Below are 27,912 nucleotides of genomic sequence, written 5' to 3'. Positions count from 1 at the left end.
AAACGCAGCAGCCAATTTGAGCACAGCAAGCTCCCACAAACAGCAATGTGATAATGACCAGATCAACTGTCTTAATGATGTTGGTTGAGGGATAAATATTGGCCAGGACATCGGGGAGAACTCACCTGCTCTTCTTTGAAATAGTACCATGGGCTCTTTTATGTCCACCTGAGAGGGCAGACAAGGCCTCAGTTTAACATCTCATCCAAAAGACGGCACCTCCAACAGTGCAGCACTCCCTCAGTACCGTAGTGAAGTGTCAGCCTGGATTTTGAGCTCAAGACGCTGGAGTGGGACTTGAACTCACAAACTTCTGGCAGAGGTGAGAGTGCTACCACTGAGCCACAACTGACATGGGTTATTTGACTACGTGGGGCATTCCAGTCGAGCCAGATCCTGTATTTATCTGATATTAGCATACATGCACTTCCAGCAGGAATCATTGGATCGGGAGCATGAATTCTGACTGGCTTTGCCTTCCTGAACCCTGGGACACTGAGTAGCACTCCTTTTGCAGCCCTTGGCTGAGATCAATCAACTCGGCACAGACCAGAGATTGAATCCAGGACCTTCATGTTTAATCCCTCCAATCAGGTTTCTGCCTCTGCCACAGTACCGAAACGGCCCTTATCAAAGTCACAAATTACATCCTATGTGATTGTGACCATGGTAAACTATCCCTCCTCATTCTTCTCGACCTGTCTGCAACCTATGACACGGTTGACCACACCATCCTCCTCCAATGTCTCTCCTCCGTTGTCCAACCAGTCAAAGTTAGAGAATCACCTGCAATGGCTTCTCTTCCCACTCCCGCAGTTACCTCTGATGTCCCCCAAGGATCTATCCTTGGCCCCCTCCTATTTCTCATCTACATGCTGCCCCTTGGTGACATTATCTGAAAACACGACGTCAGATTCCACGTGTGTTGATGACACCCAGCTCTACCTCACCACCACCTCCCTCGACCCCTTCACTGTCTCTGATTTGTCACGCTGCTGGTCTGACATCCAGTACTGGGATTAGCAAATATTTCCTCCAACTAAATACTGGGAAGACCGAAGCCATTGTCTTTAGTCCCCACAACAAACTCTGTTCCCTAGCCACCAACTCCATCCCTTTTCCTGGCCACTGTCTGAGGCTGAACCAGACTGTTCGCAACTTTGGCGTCCTATTTGACACTGAGATGAGCTTCCAACCACACATCGGCTCCTTGGGATGTTTTATGACGTTAAAGGCACTATATAAATGAAAGTTGTTGTTGTTGTCGTTTACCCTATCAAACCCTTTCATAATCTTAAAGACTTCTATCAGGTCTAGAGAAAAGACCCCCAGCCTGCTCAATCTTTCCTGATAGGTATAACCTCTCAGTTCTGGTACCATCCTAGTAAATCTTTTTTGCACCTTCTCCAGTGCCTCTGTATACTTTTTATAATATGGAGACCAGAACTGTGCACAGTACTCCAAGTGTGATCTAACCAAAGTTCTGTACAGGTTTAGCTTAACTTCTCTGGTTTTCAATTCTATCCCTCTAGAAATGAACCCCAGTGCTTGGTTTGCTTTTTTTATGGCCTTATTAACCTGCGTCGCTACTTTTAGTGATTTGTGTATCTGTACCTCTGGATCCCTCTGCTCTTCTACCCCATTTAGATTCTTATTATCCAAGCAGTATGTGGACCCCTTATTCTTCCCACCAAAATGTAATACCTCACATTTACCTATATTGAAATTCATTTGCCAATTACATGCCCATTCTGCAAGTTTATTAATGACTCCCTGCATTTTGTCGCAGTTCTCCTCAGTATTAACTATACCCCCCCAGTTTGGTGTCATCTGCAAATTTTGAAATTGTACTTCCGATTATCAAGTCCAAATCGTTTATGTAAATGGTGAACAACAGTAGTCCCAGCACCAATCCTTGTGCAACATCACATCCCACCTTTTACCAGTCTGAGTAATTAACTTTAATCCCTATTCTCTGTTTTCTGTTATGTACCCAGCTTGCTATCCATTCTGCTATTTGTCCCCTGACTCCACATGCTTTGACCTTAGTCATGAGTCTACTATGTGGTACCTTATCGAAGGCCTTTGAAAATCCAAATATATTACATCCACTGCATTACCCTTGTCTACCCTTTCTGTTACTTCTTCAAAGAATTCAATAAGGTTGGTCAAGCATGACCTTCCCTTTTGAAATCTGTGCTGACTATTCTTCATTATATTTTTGGTTTCTAGATGTTTTTCTATTACATCTTTGAGTAAGAATTCCATTATCTTTCCTACCACCAACATTAAGCTAATTGATTTATAGTTCCTTAGACTGGTTCTATGTCCATTTTAAAAATATAGGAATCACATTAGCTTGAAAAGGAAAAAATTGCAGGGCTATGGGGAAAGAGCTATGTAGAAAGAGCTATGTAGGACTAATCGGATAGCTCTTTTAAAGAGCCGGCACAGGCACTATGGGCTAAATGGCCTCCTTCTGTGCTGTAAGATTCCATGATCTTGAACATTTCAGGGCTAGTGGGAGGGCACCTAATTAGCATGGTGCATTTCTGGCACGTGCCTGCCTCATGTTGCCAGAAACTCTGGTGACCACCTGCCAACTGGGGGCATGTGGGGGCTGGTTCAGCTCACTTCACTGGACGTAGCATCCTCCACTGATATGCTGGGTCCCAACTGAGCCAAAGTAGCTGGACCGCCCAGCCTATTGAGTCCCCACTCCTGGCTCTGCCCCCTTGGCATCATTTGCCCTGTAAGGGACAGGCAGAGATTCCACCCCATACCAGGCAAATAGGAATTCTCCCGGAAACAGCGGAGACATGGCACAACCGTTTCTTGGAGGATTCTGCTGGTCCTCAGCTGGACCACTGAGGAATTCCAGTTCCTTCTTGTCCAAGTGACATGGCAGACACTTTGTGTGGTGAGTGATGAAAAACATTAGAGCTTTCTTCATTCAAAGCAAGTCTGTTCATTTCCTTATAGTGCTCCAAGAAACAGGTCTGTCAAAAATTGATGGGGGAAATTCATGAACATTTTCTTCCCTTCCTTGGGGCCGACTGTACAAGGGCAAAGAGGTTAAGATAAATTGTACAAGGCAATTTTGGGCATCCCATTATAGAAAGGACACTAAAGCCATAGACAGCATACAATGTAGATTCACCAGGAAAATAACATGGATTAGAAAGTATAAGTATGTGGAGATGATTGAGATACTGGGGGAAAAAAAGGCTAATAGGAAATTTAATAAATGTTTTCAAAATTATGAAGGGTTTTCATAGGAAGAGTAGGGAACAGCTATTTCCTCTAGTTGGATTGTTAGTAATGAGGCATCATTAATTTAAAACTGTCACTAACAGTGAGGGGAAAGGGTAGGAAAAAAATCTTTATGCAGAGAGTTGTTAGAGCATGGACTCCATTGGGACTGGGAATGGTTGAGGCAGAGACCATTGCATCTTTTAAGGGAAAAGTAAATAAACATTTGAAGCAGAGGAATTTACAGGGCAATGGTATTGGTTTTGGATTGTTCTAGCAAAGAGCCAGCGCAGATATGATGAGCCGAATGGCCTCCTTCTGTGCTGTAAACTTCTATGGTTACTGAAGTCTCTGACTCTTACTAGAGTTCCACAGCCTCTGGCTCCCCTCTCAAGTGACTATTCTTTATGTGTGAACCTAGACAGCGAGTGTCCGCATGCCATCATAGCTGAGCTCAATCCATGAAACTTTTTCCAACCAGGCACACTGATCTCCCCCCATCTCAGCAGCACTGAGGCCAATTGTAACACTCTAATTACTGTCCCAACTAATAGCACAGACCCGAGGACTGAATTTGGGACTTTCTTGATCTCGGTTTCTCAGTACTACACTGAGTACTTTATCAGTAAGCCAATGAGGTGAACTGGTAGAAAACTCGTCATATTTGAGTGACAACTCTATACGGTGGAACGAGAGAGGGTGAATGTAAAAGACACCACTCCATTTTTCTCATGTTATTTTCTCCTCTTATCCCCCATTTGGATCTCCCTGTGCCACACACCCTCCCTGACAAAGAGGACAAGAAGCCTGCTCCCAGGGTAAGGTGTGATCCTCTTCATCAGATCCCCGTGGAAAGTTCATCTGGCTTCTGTTAAACATTGATAAGGCCAAGATTGAGAACTGAGTGAGTGCCAGATGGCAGTGTAAATCCACATCTAACCACTCAATGCTGTCGTACCACCTATGAAGCAAGTTTAATTAACCACAGCAGCATGTGGTGGCTGTGCTAGATATTCATTAATATCTGTTGAATAAATGAAACACTTCAAAAACTTGCGAGCTTTACTTCATTTAAGTATCAAGCATGCTGCTACTGAAGAGAGTCAAGGAAATGGTGACCTTGTGCCCATCTGTTTGGACAGTAATGAAAGTCCTCTATATTTAGAGCTTTTTAAAACAATACTTGTACATTAAGAATGATTGCAGCAGGGACTTTCTTTAATGACAGCATGCTATTCCATACATTCAGCTCCCCAGCCCCAACTATGTAAAAAAAAAACTTGCATTTATATGGCACCTTTCAGATTCTCCGGACATCCCAAAGTACTTACACCCAATGAAGTACTTTTAATGTTGTAATGTAGGGAAGCTGGACAGCCAATTTGCACACATAGCAAGGCCCAACAATGGGATAAATGACCAGATAACTGATTTGTTTTGGTTATGGTATAAATCTTGACCAGGAAAAATCTTGCACTCTTTTTGAAAAGTGCTATGGGATCTTTAACTTCCACCCGAGGGCCAGACAGGGCGTCAGTTTAATGCCACAACCGAAAGACAGCACCTTCCTCACTGAAGAGTCAGCCTAGATTGTCGTTGGAACTTTCAACTTTGGCAGGGGCTTAAAATGGGTGGTAGCGGATCAGCTGCCCATTATACAACCCAGACGATTTTTCTTTCCATTTTGTTACGGCCCGGCTGAAGCAGGAAGCTCCACCCTACGTGTCCACATCGCTGGAGTGAGCTTTAAACCCACAATCTTCTGACTTGGAGCCAAGAGTGTTACCACTGAGCTAAGACTGACACTTACAAACTTAGTGCTTGCATGGAAGCATTTCAGGAGCTGTACAGTGGTAAATTTTGATGCTGCTTTCTAACGAGAATTCCTAGTGGTGTATCTGCGCAGTTTATAATTGACTTTACTATCATTCACATCCTCGTATTGAAACATTACAAATAAAGTGAGTCATGAGAAATGGAATCCAAAAGGAGTTGAGATGAGAGAAATGAGACAGGCATATGAAAATACCAAAATGATTGCTAGTGAGGTGACAACATATTTTCAGTCCCGTGACTGCAATATATAAACCATCTAAAAGCATGCATATTCTCAAAAGGATCCCAGCATTGGATAAGTGGAGGTACACTTGCACTACTCATTCATCTGATGTCTACTTCAAGTTCCAACACCCAGGACTCAAACAACCCTGGTGAGAAACGGCCAACAATTGCCAGCCAGGTCACTTTTTAATTTGTCCAAAAAGAAAATGACATTGATTGTTCTTAGTGCTAAGTAGATATGGCCCACAAGGCACTTTTAAAGCAGGTATATGGTATGGTCTACTAGTTGCTTACAAGTGGCCTAAGCTAATCAGGCTGAAGGATTTTACATATCTTGAGACACCTACAGTCCTATGCTTTCTATGTAAGGATCAAAGTTGGGCTTGAACTGCCAATCCAAAAGGTACAATTGAAAAGATTACAAAAGACTGTATTTATAAGAAAAAAAATCAAATTGTTAAATTCTCAAACACACTTTATTTGAACTGCTAAATTGCAAGATTTTTTTTTTGTGGATCCCACTTTTTTTGGAGCTATGGCCCTGGGACTTCAGATTTACATTTATGACTCATTATTGAATGTCAGAGTTCAGTTCAAGGTTAGTCAGCCCTAAGGCTCTACTGTAGGAGATGCAAAGTCATTAGTGAAATCATATGATGTGACTTGTGATTTGCCATGGAAGTGACCTATGTTGGGTTAAGTACTGTAGTTACTAGAATAGAATGGATGCTTAAAATTCAGTACTTACAGGTATAAGCTAGTCATTATTTTTCTTCAAATGTTGCAAAATTTAGCCTATGCGCTACTGAAATTAAGTCTTCTCAGGTTATTATTCCTGAGTTCAACTGAAGGTCACCTACACAATATAAGTTTTTAACGGGTTGGCTTAATGGCCCATGAAGGAATAATGTTGAATAAGATGGACCACTTCGATCGTTGGGCAGGAACTACTAATGCTTTCAAATCATGAGCCAATTGAAGCACTTAAAGTCTTGGCCCAACGTCTTACAAGTTAAAAACGACAGTGGCGCTCACTACTTCTCCAGTAACATTGCTGAACACCACCACCTTTTCATATGATCTTCTGCTCAACGCTACACATTTTCAGTGTCCCAAGCCACCAAAGTAGGTTTTAAATTCCTTAGAGATTACAAAACTGCTTATTCCCATTCATGGAAAACCTTTAGGCAATGCACCTAGGTCAAATCCTCTGATCCCAAAATAATTTTTGCTCTCATTTCTACATACTTGCCATTCCTTTACTACTTACATTAAATAAGTCTTGGTTTTCTCAGGTTGCTTCCATGTTTATTTGATTTCTTAGATCTATTTGCATTTTTCCATTTTAAGCTATTCATAAGGTTAACAACTATTCCAATGCTCTCCTGTATATAAATGTCTTCATCTTTTAAATGAACTGACATTGGAGCATTGTCAACCTGGTTCCTTGAGGGCAAGTGTCCACTGCATAAAACATCCCACAAAATAGCAAATTCTCTCAGACCACAATGGCTACATAGAGTTACATAGAGCCTACAGCACAAACAGGGCATTCAGCCCAACTGCTCCACATGAGCCTTGTCCCATCCCTCTTCATTTAACCCTTTCAGCATATCCTTCTATGCCTTTCTCCCTCAATAGGCAGTATTCTCCTTGGTTTAATGACATTGTTAGGGCAGAGGTCAGTTCTATACCTGATCCAAGTGTGCTTGGTGCTGACCCTGGGTGCAAAAAGTGGGAGGTCTCTACTCTCAGTGACATCCCTCACCTTGATGAGCACAGTCTAAATTGATCAAGCTGCACTTTAGTAGTTATCTGAATTTTGATGATTTTCAACTCAAACATATTCCTAATATCCTGCATTCAGAACAATTCAACACCAACACCACATTCTTTATTTGCTTAGACAAAATTCTTTAGGACATCACCATTTTCTTTTAATTGTGGCATTTCCCACTTTTGTGGCAATCCTGTAATAGATAACTGACTGCATCTTTGAATCATAGAATGATAGAGGCCATTCTGCCCATCGTGCCTGTGCCAGCTCTTTGAAAGAGCTATCCAATTAGTCCCACTCCCCTGCTTTTTCCCCATAACCATGCAAATTTTTCCGCTTCAAGTATCTAGCCAATTCCCTTTTGAAAGTTATTATTGAATCTACTTCCACCATCCTTTCAAGCAGTGCATTCCAGATCAGAACAATTTGCTGCATAAATTTTTTTCCCTCATGCCACTTCTGGTTCTTTTGCCAATTACCTTAAAGAAGCAAACATAATTTCATATCAACCAAAAGGTTAGTTTTTGAGTCATCAGCATTAAACAATGAAGAGAACTATGATTCTGAACTAAAATATCAGACAAACAGCAATATTATTCTTCTATCCAGTAAATATTTGGAGAATAGACAAAGTTTGGTCTCATTTACTACGCTCAGCCATGCTGTCACTGGAAGGCACCACAGGCATGATGCTTTTCCATAAAAGTGGGGGGGGAGGGGGCAAGAAAGAGGGGAGGGGAAAGATCACTACACCCAGACATGGGAGATACTAGTGAGTCATCCTAAACTCTTCAAATGCATTTCCCCAAAAGCTGCTTGCAGAACTGGACCAGTAAAGGTTTGGAAGCAGTGTCAGCCATTTGTCTCCCTACAGCTGAGGAATGTGCATGGCCTGGGAAGACCTGAACTGGGTGGTGGGGGTGGGGGGGAGGAAGAGGAAGAAAGTAAAGAGGGATCAAAGTGGGTAGGTAGAGTTAAGATACAATTAGATAATGGCTAATCTGAATGGCAGAACAGGCTCAAGGGGCTAAATAGCCTACTCCTGTTCCTAAGGCTCCTGAACATTTACCTGACGAAGGAGGAAGCCTCCGAAAGCTTGTGAATTTAAAATAAAATTGCTGGACTATAACTTGGTGTTGTAAAATTGTTTACAACTGTTCCTAAGAAAGAGAGAAATGAGTAGAAGAGGTTGGGGGGCAGGGGGGGAGGAAGACAGAGACAAAAAAGGCAGAGATTTAACATATCTGATCACATAACTAGTTTGATTCTTATGCAGAGAACATGCTAGAATTCCCACACCAATTTATTTTTACTGCACTCAAAATAGCGCACAATCACACAATGCCAACTTTTACCAGCGAAAGTGAGAGCCAACTTTTTAAAACTGCAATGAATACACTTTTTCAATTTTTTTTTATTATCGAGTTGTACAAGAGTTTACACACTTTCTCAGAACATATTAGAATACAAAACAGAGTACACACTGCTTTCCAGGTTACATGATACTTGCAGATACATATACTGTAGGTCCTATACGGCTATGTAGTTATGATGTATCTGCCATATCTACACACTGATGGATAGGTAAAATGCAGTGGAGGATGTGGGTGAGGAGAGGAGACTGAAGCATATGGTGAAGCCCTGTTTCTGGATTAAATTGTAATATTGCATTCCATGTGTCAAGAGTTTGGCAAAAACTATATCCTGCTATTCAGCACTTCAAAAGTACAGAATTATACAAATAGAAGACATTAAATACAGGCAACTACAATCCACAAAGTATACTTTAATATTTATAAAATCATATATACATAAACATGATAGAAAGCAATTTCAGAGCTAAAATACAGTTTATACAGTTAAAAAAGGCATTGAATGTTTACATGGTTTGTCTTCATTTTTTTTTTACTTGTATCTGATATACAGAATTTAAACCCAGTGAGTAAAGTTTAGTAAGGTTAGTATCACTGTGTCCATTCTTAAGTATGTGAGATGCTAAAAAGTGTTTTAGAATGATTTTCCTCAAGATTAAAAAAATGAATTAAAGTTTGTTTTGTAGGATGTCAGGCAGCAACATAACCGTTAGCCCTATGAGCTCAATGTCCTTTGCTAGAAAACGAGCAAATTTTGAAAATGAGATCACTGAAGGATTCTGTAAATCAGCCTTGATTAGAAAAAATATACAAAATCCAAACCAAATCTTGTATGTGTGTTCTTGGGCTAGCTGATTTTTAAAAAAAAATTTAAAAAATACTCCGTACAAAAAATGGAAACCTTTCTAGTGAAGTGGATGGGGTGGGGTCATCTTCAATACACCAACTGCTTGAGTTTTTACATCCAACTAAAAGGATATTTTCCATTAGCTGTCATGGGAAAATGCTTCTCAAAGGAAAAGGAAGACGATCTTTAATTAGCAAATGCTATAAACTATCTACTTCCACTTTTATGGACATTGCCTGTGCTGCACAGACTGTGCCTGTGTCGATCAATAAAGGGAACTCAAGATTTTACAACTGGAATTTCTATCTTGCAAATGGGAGGATAAAAAAAAGCACCTAAAATGGCAGAGGAATTGGGATTAATGTGACAGTAATTGTCTTATGTAGGTCAATATCTGCAATAGTTATAGTATACCTGCAATGTATAATGAACCAACATTAATTTATCAGTCCAAGATTCCTTTGCATTCTTCAGCATCAAAATTGCCTTCAATGGGTAACAAGAATGCTATACTAAGTGTCAGCTTGGCTCAGTTGGTAGCACACTCACCTCGGTCAGAAGGTTCTTGGATCAAGCCCCACTTAAGGGCTTCAGCATATAACCTAAACTGACACTTCAGCGAAGTACTGCATTGCCTGAGGTGCCATCTTTGAGAGAACTGTCTGCTTTTTCAGGTGGATGCAATCGATCCTACAGCACCATTTGAAGAATAGCAGGGAGCTTTCCTGGTGTTGTGCCAACATTTCTCTCAGAATATCCCCACCAAAAGACAGATTAACTGATTATTCATCTCACTGCTGTATGTGGAACCTTGCTGTGCGCAAAGTGGCTGCCACGTTTGCCAACCTAACAATAGTGAATACACTTTAAAGGTACTTCATTGGATGGCACTTTGGGACATCCTGGAGGAAATAAAAAGCGCCAAATAAATGCAAATTTTTTCTGCTCGCTGATAAAATTAGTTTTCCTGATATGCATGAACAGAATATTATTTTAAATAAATTTTGCACATATGTGCGTAGAGACTTTTGTGATACGGTCACTCAATATTGAGTTAAGCATGACAACAAATTTGCACACATTTTCACAATTGCCCCCTTTATACAGAATCCTGCATCTGCAAATTATTCACAGTTTCAGCCCCTATTACACACAGCACAGGGCAGGATGTGTAACAAAGCACTTTACGTGCCGCTCATTAGTATACATAAAAAATGTCTAAAAATAAAACTGCCAACTTTTTCATGATCTATGCACATTAGGATACCAAAACATGCCGTTAACAACTGGCAGGTATTTATTCTGGTGCTGATCTGTGCCCATTGTCACCAGAAATATACCAGTGTTAAACCTGCTCTGAGGGTTGGGCTGGATTTGTATGATACAATTTCAACCACTATGCTGGTCTTATTTTACAATTCTGCATTCAAAGGGCTAATGCAGCAGACGCTGTGATCTGTTTAGTGTTTGAATACAAGCATCTATGGAATGTACATAATCAGCACTATCCTAAACGTTACCCAATTCACTCAAACTTCCAGGTGAACGACTCAAGGTGAAACTTCCAGAAATGTAAATTTCTCCTCAACCTATCCTCTCTTTCCTGCCCTTCCAAGACAACTGAACAACAACTCAAACATTGCTCAACTCTGAGCAGCTGCACTCCACAGATGACATTCCCATAGTTCCGCACACACAGGTTCTTTACAATATCTAAGCATACACTTATTCTAATAACCTTCCTGTATAAATACACATTTATCATAATAACCTCCAATTCTGTTCAGTGCCTGAGTCAGAAGGTTGTGGGTTCAAATCTAACTCGAGACCACTGCACAAAATCTGGGCTGACAATTCACTAGTAGAGGGAGTGCTACAGTGTTGGAGGTCCCGTCTTTCGGATGAAACGTTAAATCGAGGCCTCGTCTGCACCTCTCAGGTATGCGTAAAAGATCCCATAGCACTATTTCAAAGAAAAGCAGGAGAGTTCTCCCTGGTGTCCTGGCCAATATTTATCGCTCAACCAACATCACTAAAAACACACGATCTGGTCATTTATCGACTGTTGTTTGTTGGACTTTGCTGTGTGCAAATTGGCTGCCACGTTTCCTACGCTACAACAGTGACTTCACTTCAAAAGTACTTCATTAGCTGTAAAGCACTTTGGGACTTCCTGAAAGGCACTATATAAATGCAAGTTCTTTCTTTCTAACCAGATGCTCATGCTGCTTTTTTTTAAAAAAAGGTAATGTTAGCATCAACTAAGTTTGATAGGAATCCATTCTATTTATCAAACACTCAGTTGGGGAAAGACAATCTAGTTCCAAGATCAATTTGAAGTTAAATAACCATTCATCAACGCTATCTGTGCCTCTCAGCGTATTGAAAACCTGAAATTAGAATCGCCTCTCAATATTTTCTCCAATGGAAGAGATCAATTCGGCAAGCTTTCCCTTCACAACTTGTATCTCTATGCCCCAGAATCACTCATCACTATTCTCTGAACATTCGCTAATACATCAATGACCACTGCAAAGTGAGCTGCCAACTGTGGCTTTATCAATTAGTTCACAGAGTTCAAATAGTCTGTTTTGGCTTACAATTAAAAGCTTTGAGATACATGTTAGTTCTTGATTAGTGCTGTTGATAACAATCTCATTAAATGGATACTTCCAATAAACATTGAAATACAACTAGTTTCCCTCTGAGTCATTTAAAAAATGACTCCGTTCCATTGTAATATTTAGGAGATCGAACTTAGTGGTTAAAATCCCAACTGTGACTGCTTTAAAATGGTAATTTCCTGAATATGGACACGAATCTTGGTGACATTTGTATTTTCAATCCCCAAATTTAGTTAACTGGATTAACGAGACAATATAATTCATACCAAAAATCACTATCATGGCAGAGTAACTGCAAATAATTTGGTTTTGACCTAAAATTAGACCCACGAGAATGGGAGATGAATTGAAAGAGCAGTGTTGGACCATGCTGGGCAAGAGGCATTACAACATGCCTGCAGATGACACGTACAGACTGAAATTCAAAAATGGCAATTTATTCAAAAGTAGGGCAATGGAATGGAATACAGAAAATGAAACCTAGCAAAACGTGGTGTGGTGCAATGCAATGCACAATGCAGCTGATGAGGTTTCAAATGTTTTCAACTGTTTATTCTAGCAAAACTAGCTATAATTGGAATCTGCTGCTCAGAACAGTTATTAAGTAAGGAAAATCAGTTTCTATAACTTAAAAGATCTTACTTCATGCTCTGAAGCCATGGAGTAGAATTTCCGCAGGCATTCTCCTGGTCACGTTCTGTAACTTCGGTGAAACGGTGTAAACTACCCTTTATGCCGATTCTCTGGGGTTTCCATTGATCTTTTGGTGGAAGGTCAGAAGAACCACCATTGGAAATTCTACAATTGGCTCAACACCAGCCATTACAAACTGAAGTTAAGAGGATTTTGCAGAGACAAAAGTCTCTAGGTGGGGAAAGGAAAAAGAAAGTATGTGGGGACAAAAGGAAGAGACATTTCAAGCCAGACAGCAGGGAGGTCAGATTGCTACAATGAAAATCAACTATCTTAAAAATAGCCAAAATTGCAAATATTCTGCTACAAAATAGTCTGCATCAGATAAGACAGTTACAGACCAACAGTGCAACGCTAGTATTGTATCAGAAAACGGAATCAGTTCACAAGATACCAGGAAAGGCAATTGAAAAAGCTAGTATTCAACACAACAAAGGGTTAGGCAATAGATCAGTATTAGATACTGGCCAAGTATGTCAATCTATCGATCTATCTTTGCCATAACAAAAAATACCATCATGAGGTGCAAGAGTCTTTAAGCCCTAAACTTCCTTTACATGTCATTTTAGTTTTATGCAAATACCTTCAAAAACAAGAATGAAGCCAAGGAAGACCACCACAGTGTAATGATCACCAAATGAAGCCCCCACTGTAAACATATTCTCCTGCCAACAAAGCTGGTCCTCCCAAACAGCTTGTTCTGTAAAAATAAGATGATTTAACAGATGGCGTAACTATTTGCTGTTTTAAGCATCAGGAACTGGGGGGGGGGGGGGGGGGAGGGAAAGGGAGGAGAGAAAGAGAAGCTGAACACAAAAAAATCCCTGCTGATCCTAAAAGGATCATTTTCGAAGTATATATCACTCCCAGTGTTACAAAATGGTTAAGTGCATTTTACACAAAATACAAATTGTGCAAACCCTAAATACACAAACATACACACATCTGGTTCTGTACAAATTAATTCTGGCTTGTTTTAAAAGCAAACCAAATTACACTCTGCTGGCCCACTTAAAGACTGAAATGCAAAACCTATGCAATACAATTTTGCATATACACATATATAGCCCAAGAAGATAAGTTACACCGTACAGTGTGATTTATACAAGGATGGCAGTACAGGCACATATAAAAGGAGCACAAGGTTGGAAACATGGAATCAGACAACTTTGTGAGTGTTTTATCAGCACATCCTACAACTGACTGATCAGAGCTTCCCTAGGGATGGTTTGGTTATCACCACAGAAGCAAAGAGGAGGAAGCAGAAAATGATGCATCAGGCCAACTTTGCATTGCATTAAATACCTTTTCACTTTAAAAGTTTTATTTATGTAGTGGATACCACACTATCTGTAGGCTAAGCAAAAAGGCGTGGTTACTTGGGAATTTTAAAGTGAATTTTGCATAGTTAGACAGATGAGAGGCAGATCTTTAAAGAGGGTTGATTTATTGTTAGATTGAAACAGTGTGGAGGAAAATCTATTTTGGACTAGCTCATTTTGCAAGTAGTTGTTCCACAAAGACGACACCACATTCAAGACGATCCTTTGACTGAGTCAGGATGCATGAAGAAAAGGATTGCAAAATTGGAAATATTACACAGTTAAAAAGGCAAATTTTCACTAGAAGACCTGCTCAAAAAATTCACTTGACTCTACTTCTGACATGGGTTCTTTATTTCAGTTTGGTTAGATATCCCAAGAATCTCAGGTTTAATATTTTAACATAAAATTAAGAGGAAATCATTAAGGTGGGGGGGGGGGGTGGTGGAAAGGAAGAAGAGGAGAGAAAGTATTACATTTTCCACATGAAGACTGTAGAAAATCAATTCAAAAATAAAACTCTGCAAAATATTTTGCTCATTCATTTGAAATGGTTAGTTTTCTATGTAAATACGCTGTTACATTTGAGATGGTGCAATGGAGAGAGATACAATAAAATGCAGACACTATCCATGTGCAGCTAAGAAAAAGCACCAACCAATTCTCAGAATCACAGAGTGGGTTGGCAAGTTTGTAGTTTTCAGATATCAAAACTGATCATAAATCGCTGGAGCTCTGAAATTGATCGGTGGAAATTGATTTTTAAAAAAGAGCAAAGCAACATTTCTTATGGCACATTAGCCTAGGTACTTCATTTGTCATTATTTTAATGTCAGCGTTAACCCATTCCTTTTAAATAGTTTAACACATTTAGCCTCACTGCAATTTAAAAAAATGCCTCTCAAATTGCTAGCAAATTGCCTCCAATTAACTTCAATCTCAGGTGAAATCAGACTGCTCAGGTTAAAAAAAAATTAGCCAACTAATCAAACTCATCATTTCTACTTTTCTTGTAGCAGGGGAGTTTAAACCTATACACAATAAACATAGCAACAAAGCAGCTGTAACAGTCTAAGCGTTGCCACCTCTTTATTACTGAAGACATTTATTACTGTACAGGTTATACCATTTGTTAGACAAATTAGTACTGATCTTAAGTGTGGTGTTTCAAGATAAAGCGTGTCTAGAGTGGTCAGCAAATTCCAGAATTAAATGATAATCACGTCCATCCAAAAATTCAAATTATGAAAGTGAGATTATATCTAACAGGTAAAAGATCCAACCAGACAAATGTAACAGTGCCACAGCAAATCAAAACAAAAAAGTGCTTAAAACTACAGGTAGGTCAAAAATGTATGAATATGTAGGAAACTTTTAGTTCTTTCATCTCCAATTTGAACCTGCTCCATTTATCCTTTTAGAGTGTTATGTGATAAGATATTCAATTAAACCAGATCTACCATATGGAGGCTTAAAAAAAAACCTGCCATTTGTGCCAGTGAAAAGGTTAGCAGGAAGTCGAGATACCCCAGATCCATGATGGAATTTGAAGGCTTCCTAGGACATCTCTGATCAATGTGGATTAGAAACCAGGTGGTGCTATGGAAAATGCAAATGGAGTCTAGGTCATGTATTTCTGTTTTCAAGAAAAGACTCCTCCTATATGCTTGGTGGCAGCGATCTACTCACTTCAAAACAGCAACTCCACACCCGTTGCTAGTTTCCAAAACCATCTGAGCTACAAAAGGGAGCACAGTCCCTTTGGATTAGGATTTCATTAAAATCTTTACTTTGCTGAGAACTGATTTGAAAACGTAACAAAACTTCATATGTGACAAGCTAATGGTTAATGTGTAATTTTGACTCGTTTACAGGTACAAAACTATGAGTTTTGAACAGCACTCCAGAGAGCAGAGGTTTCCATCTGTTCATCAAGCTTAAATAATAATTCACACCAGCGAGACATTCTATGAATGCTCTACATACAAGCCAGATATAGCTGTAAAGGAACTTTATAATAGCTGTCAGTAACAAAGACACATTCACAATAAAGAAGAACTCCACGCTGTACCAAAAACTTCTGCCAAAAACTTCTGCATTGTCGCACTTGGCTGTGAACGGGTTACAAAACCAATGAAATAAACTGTCAAGCCAGGTCCTTTGCATTCCAGTCCTGGACATCTGACAGGACTGCCAATTAGCACTGCTCTAATTATAGCCATTTTTGTTGCAATTCGCAGCATTGTCCCTGAAAAGCTATAAAGCAAAAGAGGACCAGCATCTCCGAGTATGCCATCTGCTCTCTGCCAAGAGAGACTTCAGACTCCAGATCCAGATTGCATTTGGCAGTAGTAAATAGCTGAATTCCAGGGAGGGTTAGAATCCATGAAGTAGTCTGGATAGATGTATTATAAACTTTCCCTGAAACTTTAGCCCATGCAGATTTTCATGCAAGCACCCTTGGGTTATATGCTATTTTGGTACATGGAACTCAATACATTGCAATACACTGTTCAGTCGCCCAACTTTCCCATCCATCACAATCAGAAAAGAGGCCTTAGTGCAATGAATGTCAAACTATTGCTCACTATGCTTCTGATGTCTGAGCACTTGTATAGAAGTGAAAAGCACACTTATAAGCACTTCCATCAAGCTTTTATGTAATATCATTATGACCTCAACTTTATACCCATGACCGCAACTATAGGCCACTCTGAGCTCATGGACACAGTGCAGTTGTCAGAGGGAATACCAAGGAGCAACACAAAATCCAATGATGAGGTCACTATATCTCTTCACTGCAACATTACATCTTTCAAATTCTCCTGCAGAATAGTGTCTTTCACTGCATGAAACACAAACCGAATGTTTTCCGTGTCGATGGCCGTTGTGAAGTGGTGGAACAATGGTTTGGTGCGATCCCGTCGCTTGTTGTTGAAGCACTGCACCAGGTATTTTTGTACGTCCTCCAGTCTGTGAGGGTCCCACTCAAAGTTTGGGAAATATTTCTTAATACTGACCGTTTTCACCTTCTCCACGAGCAAATCCATTTTGTTGAGGAACAAAATAACAGAGACACAAGAAAACAATTTGTTGTTTACAATCGTCTCGAAGATGTTCATCGATTCTACCAGACGGTTTGTCCGCCGGTCTTCCATAAGGACCTGGTCATATTCACTGGAGGAAGCCATGAACAGAATGGATGTAATGCCATCGAAGCACTGAAACCATTTCTGCCGCTGTGATCGTTGACCACCGACGTCTACCATTTTGAAAGGAATGCCTTTTATGACAAAATCGTGCTCCACAATTCCTTTGGTGGCTTTTCTTGCAAGTAGGACATCGTGCCTGCTGGGAAGGTAACTCTGAAATGAAGAAACTGATCAGATCATATTGCAAAACCAGGTATATTGATGACCATCACAATTTTTCTTTTACCTTCTCTTTCTTCGCAACCCCCCCAACCCCCAAAAACACCCAAACATATTCAAAGTTTTTTTTTATTCATTCATGGTTTGTGGGTGTCGCTGGCGAGGCTGGCATTTATTGCCCATCCCTAATTGCCCTTGAGAAGGTGGTGGTGTGCCGCCTTCTTGAACCGCTGCAGTCCGTGTGGTGAAGATTCTCCCACAGTGCTGTTAGGAAGGGAGGTCCAGGATTTTGACCCACTGGCCTAGCAATATTTCAGTTTAAGGTGCTCATCTCACAAGCCCATGATCACAGCAGGTTCTGACTCCAGCATTAGCTGGATACTAGCCAGACATGAGACTGAGCTTGTTGTTTGTTTTGGAAGGAGGGGAGGGGGGAAGAAAGGGAGAGGAAGGGAACTGCTTGCCAGATGTATTTACTGACGGACGGACGCACATGTTCTTTTCCCCCAATAGATCCCATGCTTCTACGATGGTGGTATGTTCTACATTTTTTTTAAATGATCACATATCAGTTGTAATGGTCATTGCAAATGTTAAGTAAATGAAATTTGTACACAAAGATTTAAAAAGGGCTAAGTGTTCAGTGAATATTTGGAAAATGTTCTTCTACAGTGAGATTTATGTTCTGTCCCTCAAACTTCCAACAACTTTGAACAATTATGATTTACTTAAAATAATGTGCAAAATTTAATCTGAACTGCAGCAATAATTAGTCGCACCACTAATGGCATAGACCTAGCTGGAAGCTCAGAAGCCTCAAGTTGAAGTCAACTGAAAGCTACTATAATGTGTATTGGAGAGTGATTGCTAAGCAATAATCTCACCAAGGGGATCAAGAACTGGAATGGTTTGAGAGTTCGGAATCCAAGGAAATAATTGGCTTGAGATCACTGCCATGTGTTCAATTTGACAGAAGATGTTGAAATATTTTTGATTTCAGCACACAGCTTTTTTTTTTAAAAACTCCCCTCTTTCCCAGTATCTAACATTAATTTGAATAACTTCAGGTTGGTGGGAACAGCTTTGCTTAGCTTCACTGCCAGTGTGATATTAAGCTGGTCCCAAATTGATTCCAACCTGTGCTGAGTTAGTTGATCTCAGCTGGCTGCTACAATGCTACAAATTAGGCTGTAAATCTGCTGCAATAAAAACACATACTGTATTCTCAGTTACGTAAGCTAGCAATAAGTTGAAGTTATAGTTTAGTAATGTGAATAGTGCAGTTGTGAGCTAATGATAATTACTGAGTCTACAGCTTGACTAATTAGACCATTTAAAAAAATGCTTTATATAAAAAAAAATCTGTAAATTTCCATGAGACATAGAAGCGTTTTCCAAACCACTGATGTCTGAGAATTACTCGAGAATTCCCAAGCTTGTACTTATGGTGTGCTGCAAACAGGAAAACTTGATACCTGCAGCAAACTGTGGGCAAATACACCACACAATGAACTGCAAACTGTAACAGCTAACAGAACTGAAGATTTTTGGAAGGTATGGTAGTGGTTGTGGGGAGCCAAGGAAGAAGAGCGATTAGTGCAAGTTCTTCAGTTGTAGGTGGACTCCAATAACTGACAACTCTGGGGCAGAAGCAAGGCCAAGGGAAAAATCTGGCATGGATAGTTTTGACCTTTAACATGAAAATACAAAAACTTCCAACTTTGGCCAATTACCACGTAGGAGCAATTGAGGCTGATCATGGCCAGCCAACCTCTCAGTGTCTCTTAAATCAGATAGCAACATTGTAAACATTTGTTAAACAAAGTTCAACTAGCACAGGTCAAGACAGGACTGAATTACCACTAAATATTCAGCATTGAGAATAAAATGTTCTCCTTTCTCAGCCTGTAGTCTTTATTCTATAGCTCAGAGGTTTGCTTCGTAAACAAATGCATTTGAATGAGGAGCAAAGTAATCTGAACAAAGAATTTCCAGAAAGTTTGATTTTAAACAAATGGTAGCCTCTCCTCTCTTGCCCCCCACCCCCAGCATTCTTCATGGCCCAAGCATCTGAAGTGCTGTTCCTCCATTGGACTACAAACAATTCTGGGCAGGCTCCTTCTCGCTTTAATAATGGATTTGAAGATGCAGTGAATACAATTACCGGGCAGTTGGGATGGAACCACCTGGGGGCACAGAGGTGGTGAGATCGGGTTTCTTTTTTGGATTGTTGGACCCTGGCTGAATGTGTCTTGGAGGTCAGTATGGCACCATGACCAGTTCTAAACTAGGGTGGTTTGCATCATCGAAAGGCCAAGGCACTTGCCTCGACCTCCAGATGACACAAACCACCGTAAGTGGGGTAGGTCTTCATGTCTTTCCATGGATAGCCTGAACGATTTGACACATGTAGGCCACAAGCAGAAGTTGCATCTGGTCAGAAATTGCCACTTGCCATCAAAGGGCCTTTCCAGCAACACTAGCTTCCACCTCAAGCAAGTATGGCACCAATCAAGTCACAGGTATTTACTGCAGCTTGCTGCTACAATGAAATGGTCAGAGGTCTTGAGCAGCCAAAGGGAGGGTTTCCTGACAGAGCCCTGGGCCATCCTAACCACAAATAACATCTGGGAAACCTACTGTTATAATCTTTGGCATTATACATTCTGGGAGGTAATGAGCATTTCATCACTCCTACGTGACCACTTAGTCCCACAAATCCAACCATTTGGGCTTCCAGCCGCAAAATCCGTTATCAGAGGTATCATGCAGGGGCTTTAGGATAGCAAATACATTTAGATGTCTCCAGAAATGGTTTACACCATTTGCTTTGGTCACATCATACTACTAGACAAGCACCAACTATGGCCTTTGGTTACTGAGAAGGCTTTTGAGTGCTTGAATAAGGATTCATGTGCTGTTTTGTGGGACCTTGCGGAGAACAAATTGGCTGCCAGGTTTTCCCACAGAACATCACCGCACTCCAACACTGGTTCATTGTGTGAAGCCTTCTGAGGCATTTTTGAAAGTGCAGTAAGTTGCTACATACAAGTATTATATTATTTACATCAGAATAGTGGCAGGGAAAAGGAAAGAAATGCAATTGGCCCAAATAAAGAATCTCATACAGTCAACAATTATCATATGGTAGCATACCAATCATCTCAATCTGATTTTTCCCATTGATTACTGGGCTTACTTTTGCATTATGTGGAAGACAGTGAAGAATACACTAAACTTATATAAATGTTAAACATATACACAGTGTAATTTCGTTTTCCAAATTAGCAAGGGTGGTGAGATTGGGTTTCTTTTTGGATTGTTGGACCCCTATGTTTGAATTGTTATAGTAAAGTAGAATTAACATCACTCACCAATTGTCCAATCTGGTCAAGGTTATCCAGAAAATACTTCACAGATTCACCCTGTTGGCAGGAAAAAGTAGAAAAAAAAAATCAGCAGTTCCAACTTCCAAAATTAATTGGAGCCCATTAACATCAGGGGAAAAAGGTTAACTTGCAATACTTCTCAAAGCAGAGTGAACTCAGGCCAGATGTTGAATCAGTGTTGAGTATGCTGAAGGTCCTTCGCACTAGTGAATTAAGAGTCGTAAGGCAACATCACTGGGAAATTCTTAATTCTGCAGCTAATGTCTAAAGTAAAACATCATTCTCAGATTTCATTCAGAAAACAGACTATAAATCCCATTCTTAACTGTTATTCCAACTCTTCAGTATTAATTTTATTGCAGTAAAAATGTCAAGAATAACCAAACAATTGTAAATCATTGGATTTACATCTTAGTTTCTATTCTATTAAAATATGTCTTCTCCTTTCATCCACAGAACTGTAGTAAGTACGCTAATTGCTGTACATCCCAAATCCTCCCACACCGAAATGAAAACATCAGTGTTCCACTGTGAGACCACCTGATTTATCACCAAATGACCATTATCCCACAGAATTTATTTAAATCAATGACCCTTTTGAATTCATACTGGCTTAAAGAATGAAAACAAATCATGCAGTAATGCTGCGAAAAGCTGATAATTCAGTTCAAACTTATCATTTAAATCTACTGTAAAGGGCAAGTCAGAGTTTTGAACCCATCCTTCCAAAAGTACTTAATGAAAAGGAGTCATCTCACTATTTTGAAAATCTATAATTTCTACATTAGGCTTGGACAAACAGCTGAATTTCTTTTCAAAACTGCACAAAATGGGAATTTTGCTATTTAACCATTTATTCTGGTGGAACAAGGAGCTGTTTAAGGTTAAAGGCAAAGTGAATCACTGAAATTTATTTGCCATTGTTTTTCACAAGTTGAGTGGAACTAGAAAATACCGCATCTGTCTGACCTTTTCTATTTAATTCAGAAAGACAGATAAGTAACTAGCACAGTTATTGGCCCTTGTTACAGTGCCAGTTCAAGCGAAATGCATTGAATGCCACCAACTCATTCGCACCAGCCAGACCAGAATGTTAACAGATAATGGCTCTCCAGGTTTCAGAAGAAATTAGAGTGGCACCACATGGCATGTGCCACCTGGCCTTGCACATGGACAGCTTGCTTACTGTCTGGCCAAGAGAGGAACAGGTGTGTATTTTAACCAATGAGTAAATGGAGAGGTTTTTTTTAATTTCGAGGGTGCTGTAACAGTTTCAGTTATTATATTGTTACATATCCAGCACTTCATGGCTTCACAACTCCCTATCTCTGTAGCCTCCTCCAGCCCTACAGCACCCTGCAACCAGAATAGCCTCTTTCAAACACAGGTAGGACCACCTGGCTCTGCCACATATATAGATGGTTGCTGGCAAAATTGTACACTGGTCTCAGAAGACCCCAAAAATTATTCATACATACTCCAATAAAACAGCACTGAGAAGTACCGATGAAAGAACATGACTCACAAGCATGTGTAACAGAAGGATGGAAGTACAGCAGTGGATCACTGTAAACATATTGCGCACACACAAATAAAACTTGTATACTTGTACAGAACCTTGGTTAGACCACACTTGGAGTTCTGTGAACAGTTCTGGTCTCCATATTAAAAAAGGATATAGAGGCATTGGAGAAGGTGCAAAAAAGGTTTACTAGGATGATACCAGAACTGAGAGGTTATACCTATCAGGAAAGATGAAGCAGGCTGGGGCTCTTTTCTCTAGAAAAGAGAAGACTGAGGGGTAACCTGATAGAGGTCTTTAAGATTATGAAAGGATTTGATACGGTAGATGTAGAGAAGATGTTTCCACTTGCAGGGGAGACCAGAACTAGGGACCATAAATATAAAAGATAGTCACGAATAAATCCAATAAGGAATTCAGGAGAAACTTCTTCACCCAGAGAGTGTTTAGAACGTGGAACTTGCTACCACGAGGAGTAGTTGAGGCAACTAGCATAGATGCATTTAAGGGGAAGCTAGATAAACACGAGGGAGAAAGGAATAGAAGGATATGCTGATAGGGTTAGATGAAGTAGGGAGGAGGCTCACATGGAGCATAAACACCTGCATGGACCTGTTGGGCTGAATGGCCTGTTTCTGTGCTGTACATTCTATGTAATTGTTAAAAGCAAGTAGTGACCTCTGTAAAGATTGCAGTCTTTTTTAAAAAAATAACCAGAGAAACATTTCTGTGCATCATCTAAGTGAGTATTACAAGTCACAGGTGCCAAACCCCAAATTTGGTCAATAAAAGGCTATATTTTTCTTCACACCATTTAAAGTCTTAACATTTTACATCTGCTTTATAGTTGCGTGAAGAGCTCTATACTAATTCTTTTAATGGGCTGAGCTGTGCATTTTTTGCATCGACTCCAATACAATCCATTTATTGTATGGTGAACTTCTGCTTGCACTTTCTACAATTACTTAACACGGGATTGTAATTATAATAAGGGCTTTACTACATCAGCAATAGTTTTAGGATAAGCAGATTTACAAAACAAATTACTGCTTTAGTAAAAACCTGAGCAAGTGGACATCCAATTTATTCTTGCCATTATATTCCTTTGAACCAAGTGCAATTAAAACAATAGCTTAATCAACCAACTAACATTAAGATAATCGACTACTGATCACACCACGTGTGAAGAAAAATGTAGCCTTTTATTGACCAAATATAGGGTTTGGCATCTGTGATTGCTAATACTTACTTAGACGATGTATGCCTATGCGAGACGAGGAAATCTATATAAAGTAGGAAGTTCCTGGAGAATATCAGGCATTATAACACTACAACAGCTAATCACAGTATTAAAGACCCTATCGTCAACTAATCTATTTTAGCAATACAATAAACTAATTCCAGCAGTCATTAATCATGCACGCTTTGTATTCTTGCTGCTTCAGCTCTTTGGGGCTGAATCGCCACGCTATTTTGTTGGTACAGTGAACATTTGCCATTTATGCAGACCCACAATAAAGGACATTAACTCATTAGGGTTGATTGTAGCCCTTCCTGCCCTGCAGAAACTGGGCAGGAGGGCAATTAAAATGGCTACAGCAGCTTAACTGCACCGATCCTGCTGCCTTCCCACAGGTAGCAATCTTAACCTGTTCTTTTGAGCAGGTGAGCGGGATACCGTCTGGAAGGCAGTGTGGTCCTTTATTAAATATGCAGAGAGGGCTCCGATGACATCATCACAGACCCACTGCAATTTTAAACCAAGGCCTACATGGGGAAGCTGTCATGGCTCCCCTGCCAGGCCATCCTGGTGACAAGAGGAGCCGGGGCCAGAAGAGGCCCAGAAAGGCAAGTTAATTTTATTCTTTTTTGTTTCCTTGTGGGCCAGGATGAGCAGGAATGCTCCTCCAGGCCGTACAAGAAAACCTTGGGTCTCTCCTGTCCCAGGCTTGCCTCTTCCTCCCCTGACCATGATGCTCTCCTGACCTCCCTTCCAACCACTTGCAAGGGACGCCTCCTTTGGGTCCTCGGTGGTGTCCTCCCGATAGCGTTTCCCACTGGGTCCAGACTGTTGGGGCGTACACAAATGAGGCCTCGGAGTTAAAATCTCCCGGGCCTTATTCTTCAGAGGGCTGGGCAATTTACCGTCTGCATAGGCCTTCACCTGCATGACCCCCGCCAGAATTAAAATCAGCCCTTTTGTTTCTAAAAGGGTTATTTTAATGGTCAGCCTTTTCCTTGAATGGGTTAAATGTTCAGACTTGCTCTGCTGTAAAAGACGTTTGCTGTTCTGCATAATTAGAGAGTCTGGAATGAGAACACAAGCTCCAGCTATGTTAGAGCCGTTTCACGGTAAATACCCTCATTATTGTCCCTGCTGTGTCCCAGACAGCGTGGGAGTGTGGGAGGACTTGCCTGAAACCTCTCCAAACACAAAGACTCACTAACCAACCAACTTAATACAGATCTCAATTCAGTCACAAAGCTCAATCCACCACCCCCTGGTCTGGCAGATGGAAGAAACCTGAAATAAAATAATTACAATTGGCTACAACTACTAAACTCTTATCAGTTCACGGTTACATTGTTAAAATTTGTGCCGAGTCCAGCTGCTTTTTCCCCTTTTTGCTGCTAATGAGTGTGTGAACGACCTGCCAGTGTGTTTGTGGTCCAGGGAAAGCTCTCTGATTTTTCTTCCTCCATCATAAGGATTCTGCTCCCATTCAAACTGACCCATAGCAGCAGGGAGGAAGTTGGAATTTCATTTGATCTCACTTTGAAAGTTTGAGATATGGACACAACTCTCTACATTTGCCTTCCAGCTATTGTGAACGATGCCAGCACTGAATAGAGAGACTATATCATCCCTAGCCTGGGTGCCCAGAGCTCTCCTTGTCCCTACAATGCGGTGGCTTCATACTGACAATTGGGGAGCTTTCCATATCTTAGGAGCAGCAGTTGGAGCAAAAAACAAAATATGCATGCAGCTTTTTAAAAATTTGATTGTGTTTGCGATGTTAAGGTGCTATATAAATGCGAGCTGTTGTTGCATTTTTAAATCACAGGTGTTGCCTGACTGCACGCAAGGTAAATTTGAGGAGTTCATTTAAAAAAAGAGTAGTTACTATCAGAGATGATGTGGAGATGCCGGTGATGGACTGGGGTTGACAATTGTAAACAATTTTACAACACCAAGTCATAGTCCAGCAATTTTATTTTAAATTCACAAGCTTTCGGAGACTTCCTCCTTCCTCAGGTAAACATTTACCTGAGGAAGGAGGAAGTCTCCGAAAGCTTGTGAATTTAAAATAAAATTGCTGGACTATAACTTGGTGTTGTAAAATTGTTTACAACTATCAGAGATGTAACACTTGACTGAAATAAAGCTTTGGAGAATTCAACCCCACAACATGTTTCAAAGGCTTCTGGAAAATACAGAGAGACTTTAATTTCCTCATAGGATGAAGAGAGACAACCTTCTGCTTTAACTCTGAAAACTACCAATAGGTACAGAGAAATTTTGTAAAATGCACATGCGTAGATTGCAGAGGTATGATTGGTAAACTTCCAACTGTTCTGGGGGAAAAAATATCCAGGTGAAGCCTAGGTTTTTCAGACAAGCTGTGGCCTTGAATTAAGAAATTTAATGAAGGTATTATGAGACAAGTTAACGGGTAAATTTAATCATGTTATTGTGAACTGTCACTTCTTGATATTTTTATTTTGGACATTAAAAATTTCAGTTCCCTAGAAAAAGAAAGGCAAACATATATTTCAAGAAGTATTATGAATAGTAGAACTGGTTTAATGTTTTACTTTAGTTTAAAAAAAATATATAGTAGTTTCCTGGCTAGCAGTTTTCTAGTTACGTTCTTTGTTTTGGAATTGTATGTTTTCTACCTCTTCCGTTGTGATTTGCTGCTGTTTCACTTTGAGCTGAAGTGCAACAAACTGAAAGAGCCCACTAGGCACAAGACGTATTAGACAGATAAACAGGTAGATTTTGATGCTTAATGATTTATTTCTATTTATCTGATATGTTACGATGATAGGATAGACCATCTCTTACATTTCCTTTAACGGACTTGGTTTAATGGTTTCCCTATTGTTACTTTAAAACAAAATGTATTCCCTATATGTTAATGATACATTAGTCAGAGCTAACTGCAAATGCCCAATGAATTAAATGAATCTCAAAAACAAGTTTTACTGAAAAATTACTTGAGATTTCGGTGCAAAAGATGAAGAACACTTAAGGCCAAGAAGGAACACTGCATTTGCAATGAAAGAGTACTGTAGTACATGCTCAGCCAAGGTCAGAGCTTTGGTACACAGCATTTCTGCTGTTTAATTTAGTGTGGGAGTTTCAGTTTAAGCCTCCCAAACACCAAAATAAACTCTACCACCCAAAAGTTGAGTTGGCTGTTGAAGTAAATTAGAACTTTAAGCTACATGCCAGGTATTTTATAGGAACTGTACAATAGTTCTTCTTTCATGCTCTATAAAGTAATACCATGATAATAGTTGCATGATCACCTCCTGAAATTGGAAGCTTCAACATTTAATGACTTAATTTCTTTAATCATTAACTCAAATATCCCATACTTTACACAATTTCAAACACACTTGTGAAAAACACACTTTAGTCAGATCAAAAGCTGTTATTCTGGTCTGGACTAGACTGGATAAAATTCTAGTAATTTCACATTTTTAACCAGTCAACAAATATATCTTTCAGTTTCTCCAATAAACCAAAGACCAGTGATCCCTGTAATGAGGTTCAATACCACAAGACAGTGTCCTTTCTATTTTCTTTCCTATTTTTCCATAATCTAAATGTACATATTACAGTATCCACCAGATAAAAATACCTCATATTACCTCAGAACCACAGTAACTAGGAGGCATATATTTAAGGTCAGCACCAAAAAGAACAAAGGAAAAATTAGAAGAATTTTCTTTATGCAGAGTGTTATCAAGACATGGATTACCCTACTAGAAACAGTGGTGGCAGCAGAATCAATAATAGCTTTTAAAGTGGTGGATAAATATTTTAAAAATTAGATGAAGGGAACTAAGGAGATAGTGCAAAGCTGACATAGGCATGATGGCCTCCTTCTGGGCTATAAAATTTAATGATGCTATTCAATAATTTGACACCATAATTTCAGATTCCATGTCACTATCTTTAATATAATTTCACCAACATCACACTGCTGCTACTGTGCTAAGTTGGACCTTCATATAATAATGGTCATTAAAAAAAGTTTAACCGTAATTATTCTTGATCACCTCCCTGGCTTTCAATGGAAGTCTATTTTTTTCCCCAAATCTTTCACTAGTCTGACCAATAGCCACCACCTTTGATAGATCTGCAATTAGTCCCTCTTCATCTATCAACATTCTGGACCTCAACACCTCACCCATTTCCAAAGCTGCCTTCCCCTTTCATGCCAAGGACTTCATTCCCCCTCAATAGCTATCAACTCTATTAAAAACAAAGTCAATCCTATAACCGAACAGTGCTTCCAAATACAGGGAAGCTCCTCTAGAACATCTTCTGCATTCCTACACAAAACACGAGTGAAGGCCGATCCCTCTCAATTTCAGCCTCCAAACTTTCAAAACCTTTGTCTGTCTTTACCTAGTGTGGTCAGTCCTGCAAACTTTCCTTTTAAGCT

The 27,912-nt window shown here is 39.9% G+C and overlaps 1 protein-coding gene across 2 annotated transcripts in view; it reads right to left on the bottom strand.

Moving 5' to 3' along the window:
• Positions 1–8,486: 8,486 nt before the first annotated feature.
• The window catches only part of gna12a (guanine nucleotide binding protein (G protein) alpha 12a), a 92,774-nt gene continuing 73,348 nt past the window's right edge, over positions 8,487–27,912 (bottom strand). For both annotated transcript variants that reach the window (XM_068002901.1, XM_068002902.1), the window contains 2 exons: positions 20,695–20,745; positions 8,487–17,314 (listed from right to left, as the gene is read on the bottom strand). In XM_068002901.1, coding sequence (XP_067859002.1) covers positions 16,745–17,314; positions 20,695–20,745 — 621 coding nt within the window. In that variant the 3' untranslated portion in view covers positions 8,487–16,744. The remainder of the gene's footprint in view (positions 17,315–20,694; positions 20,746–27,912) is intronic.

This window comes from Heptranchias perlo, chromosome 22 (genome assembly GCF_035084215.1).
Source record: "Heptranchias perlo isolate sHepPer1 chromosome 22, sHepPer1.hap1, whole genome shotgun sequence".
Taxonomy (NCBI): Eukaryota; Metazoa; Chordata; class Chondrichthyes; order Hexanchiformes; family Hexanchidae; genus Heptranchias; species Heptranchias perlo.
This window is presented reverse-complemented; position numbering and strand designations above follow the sequence as displayed.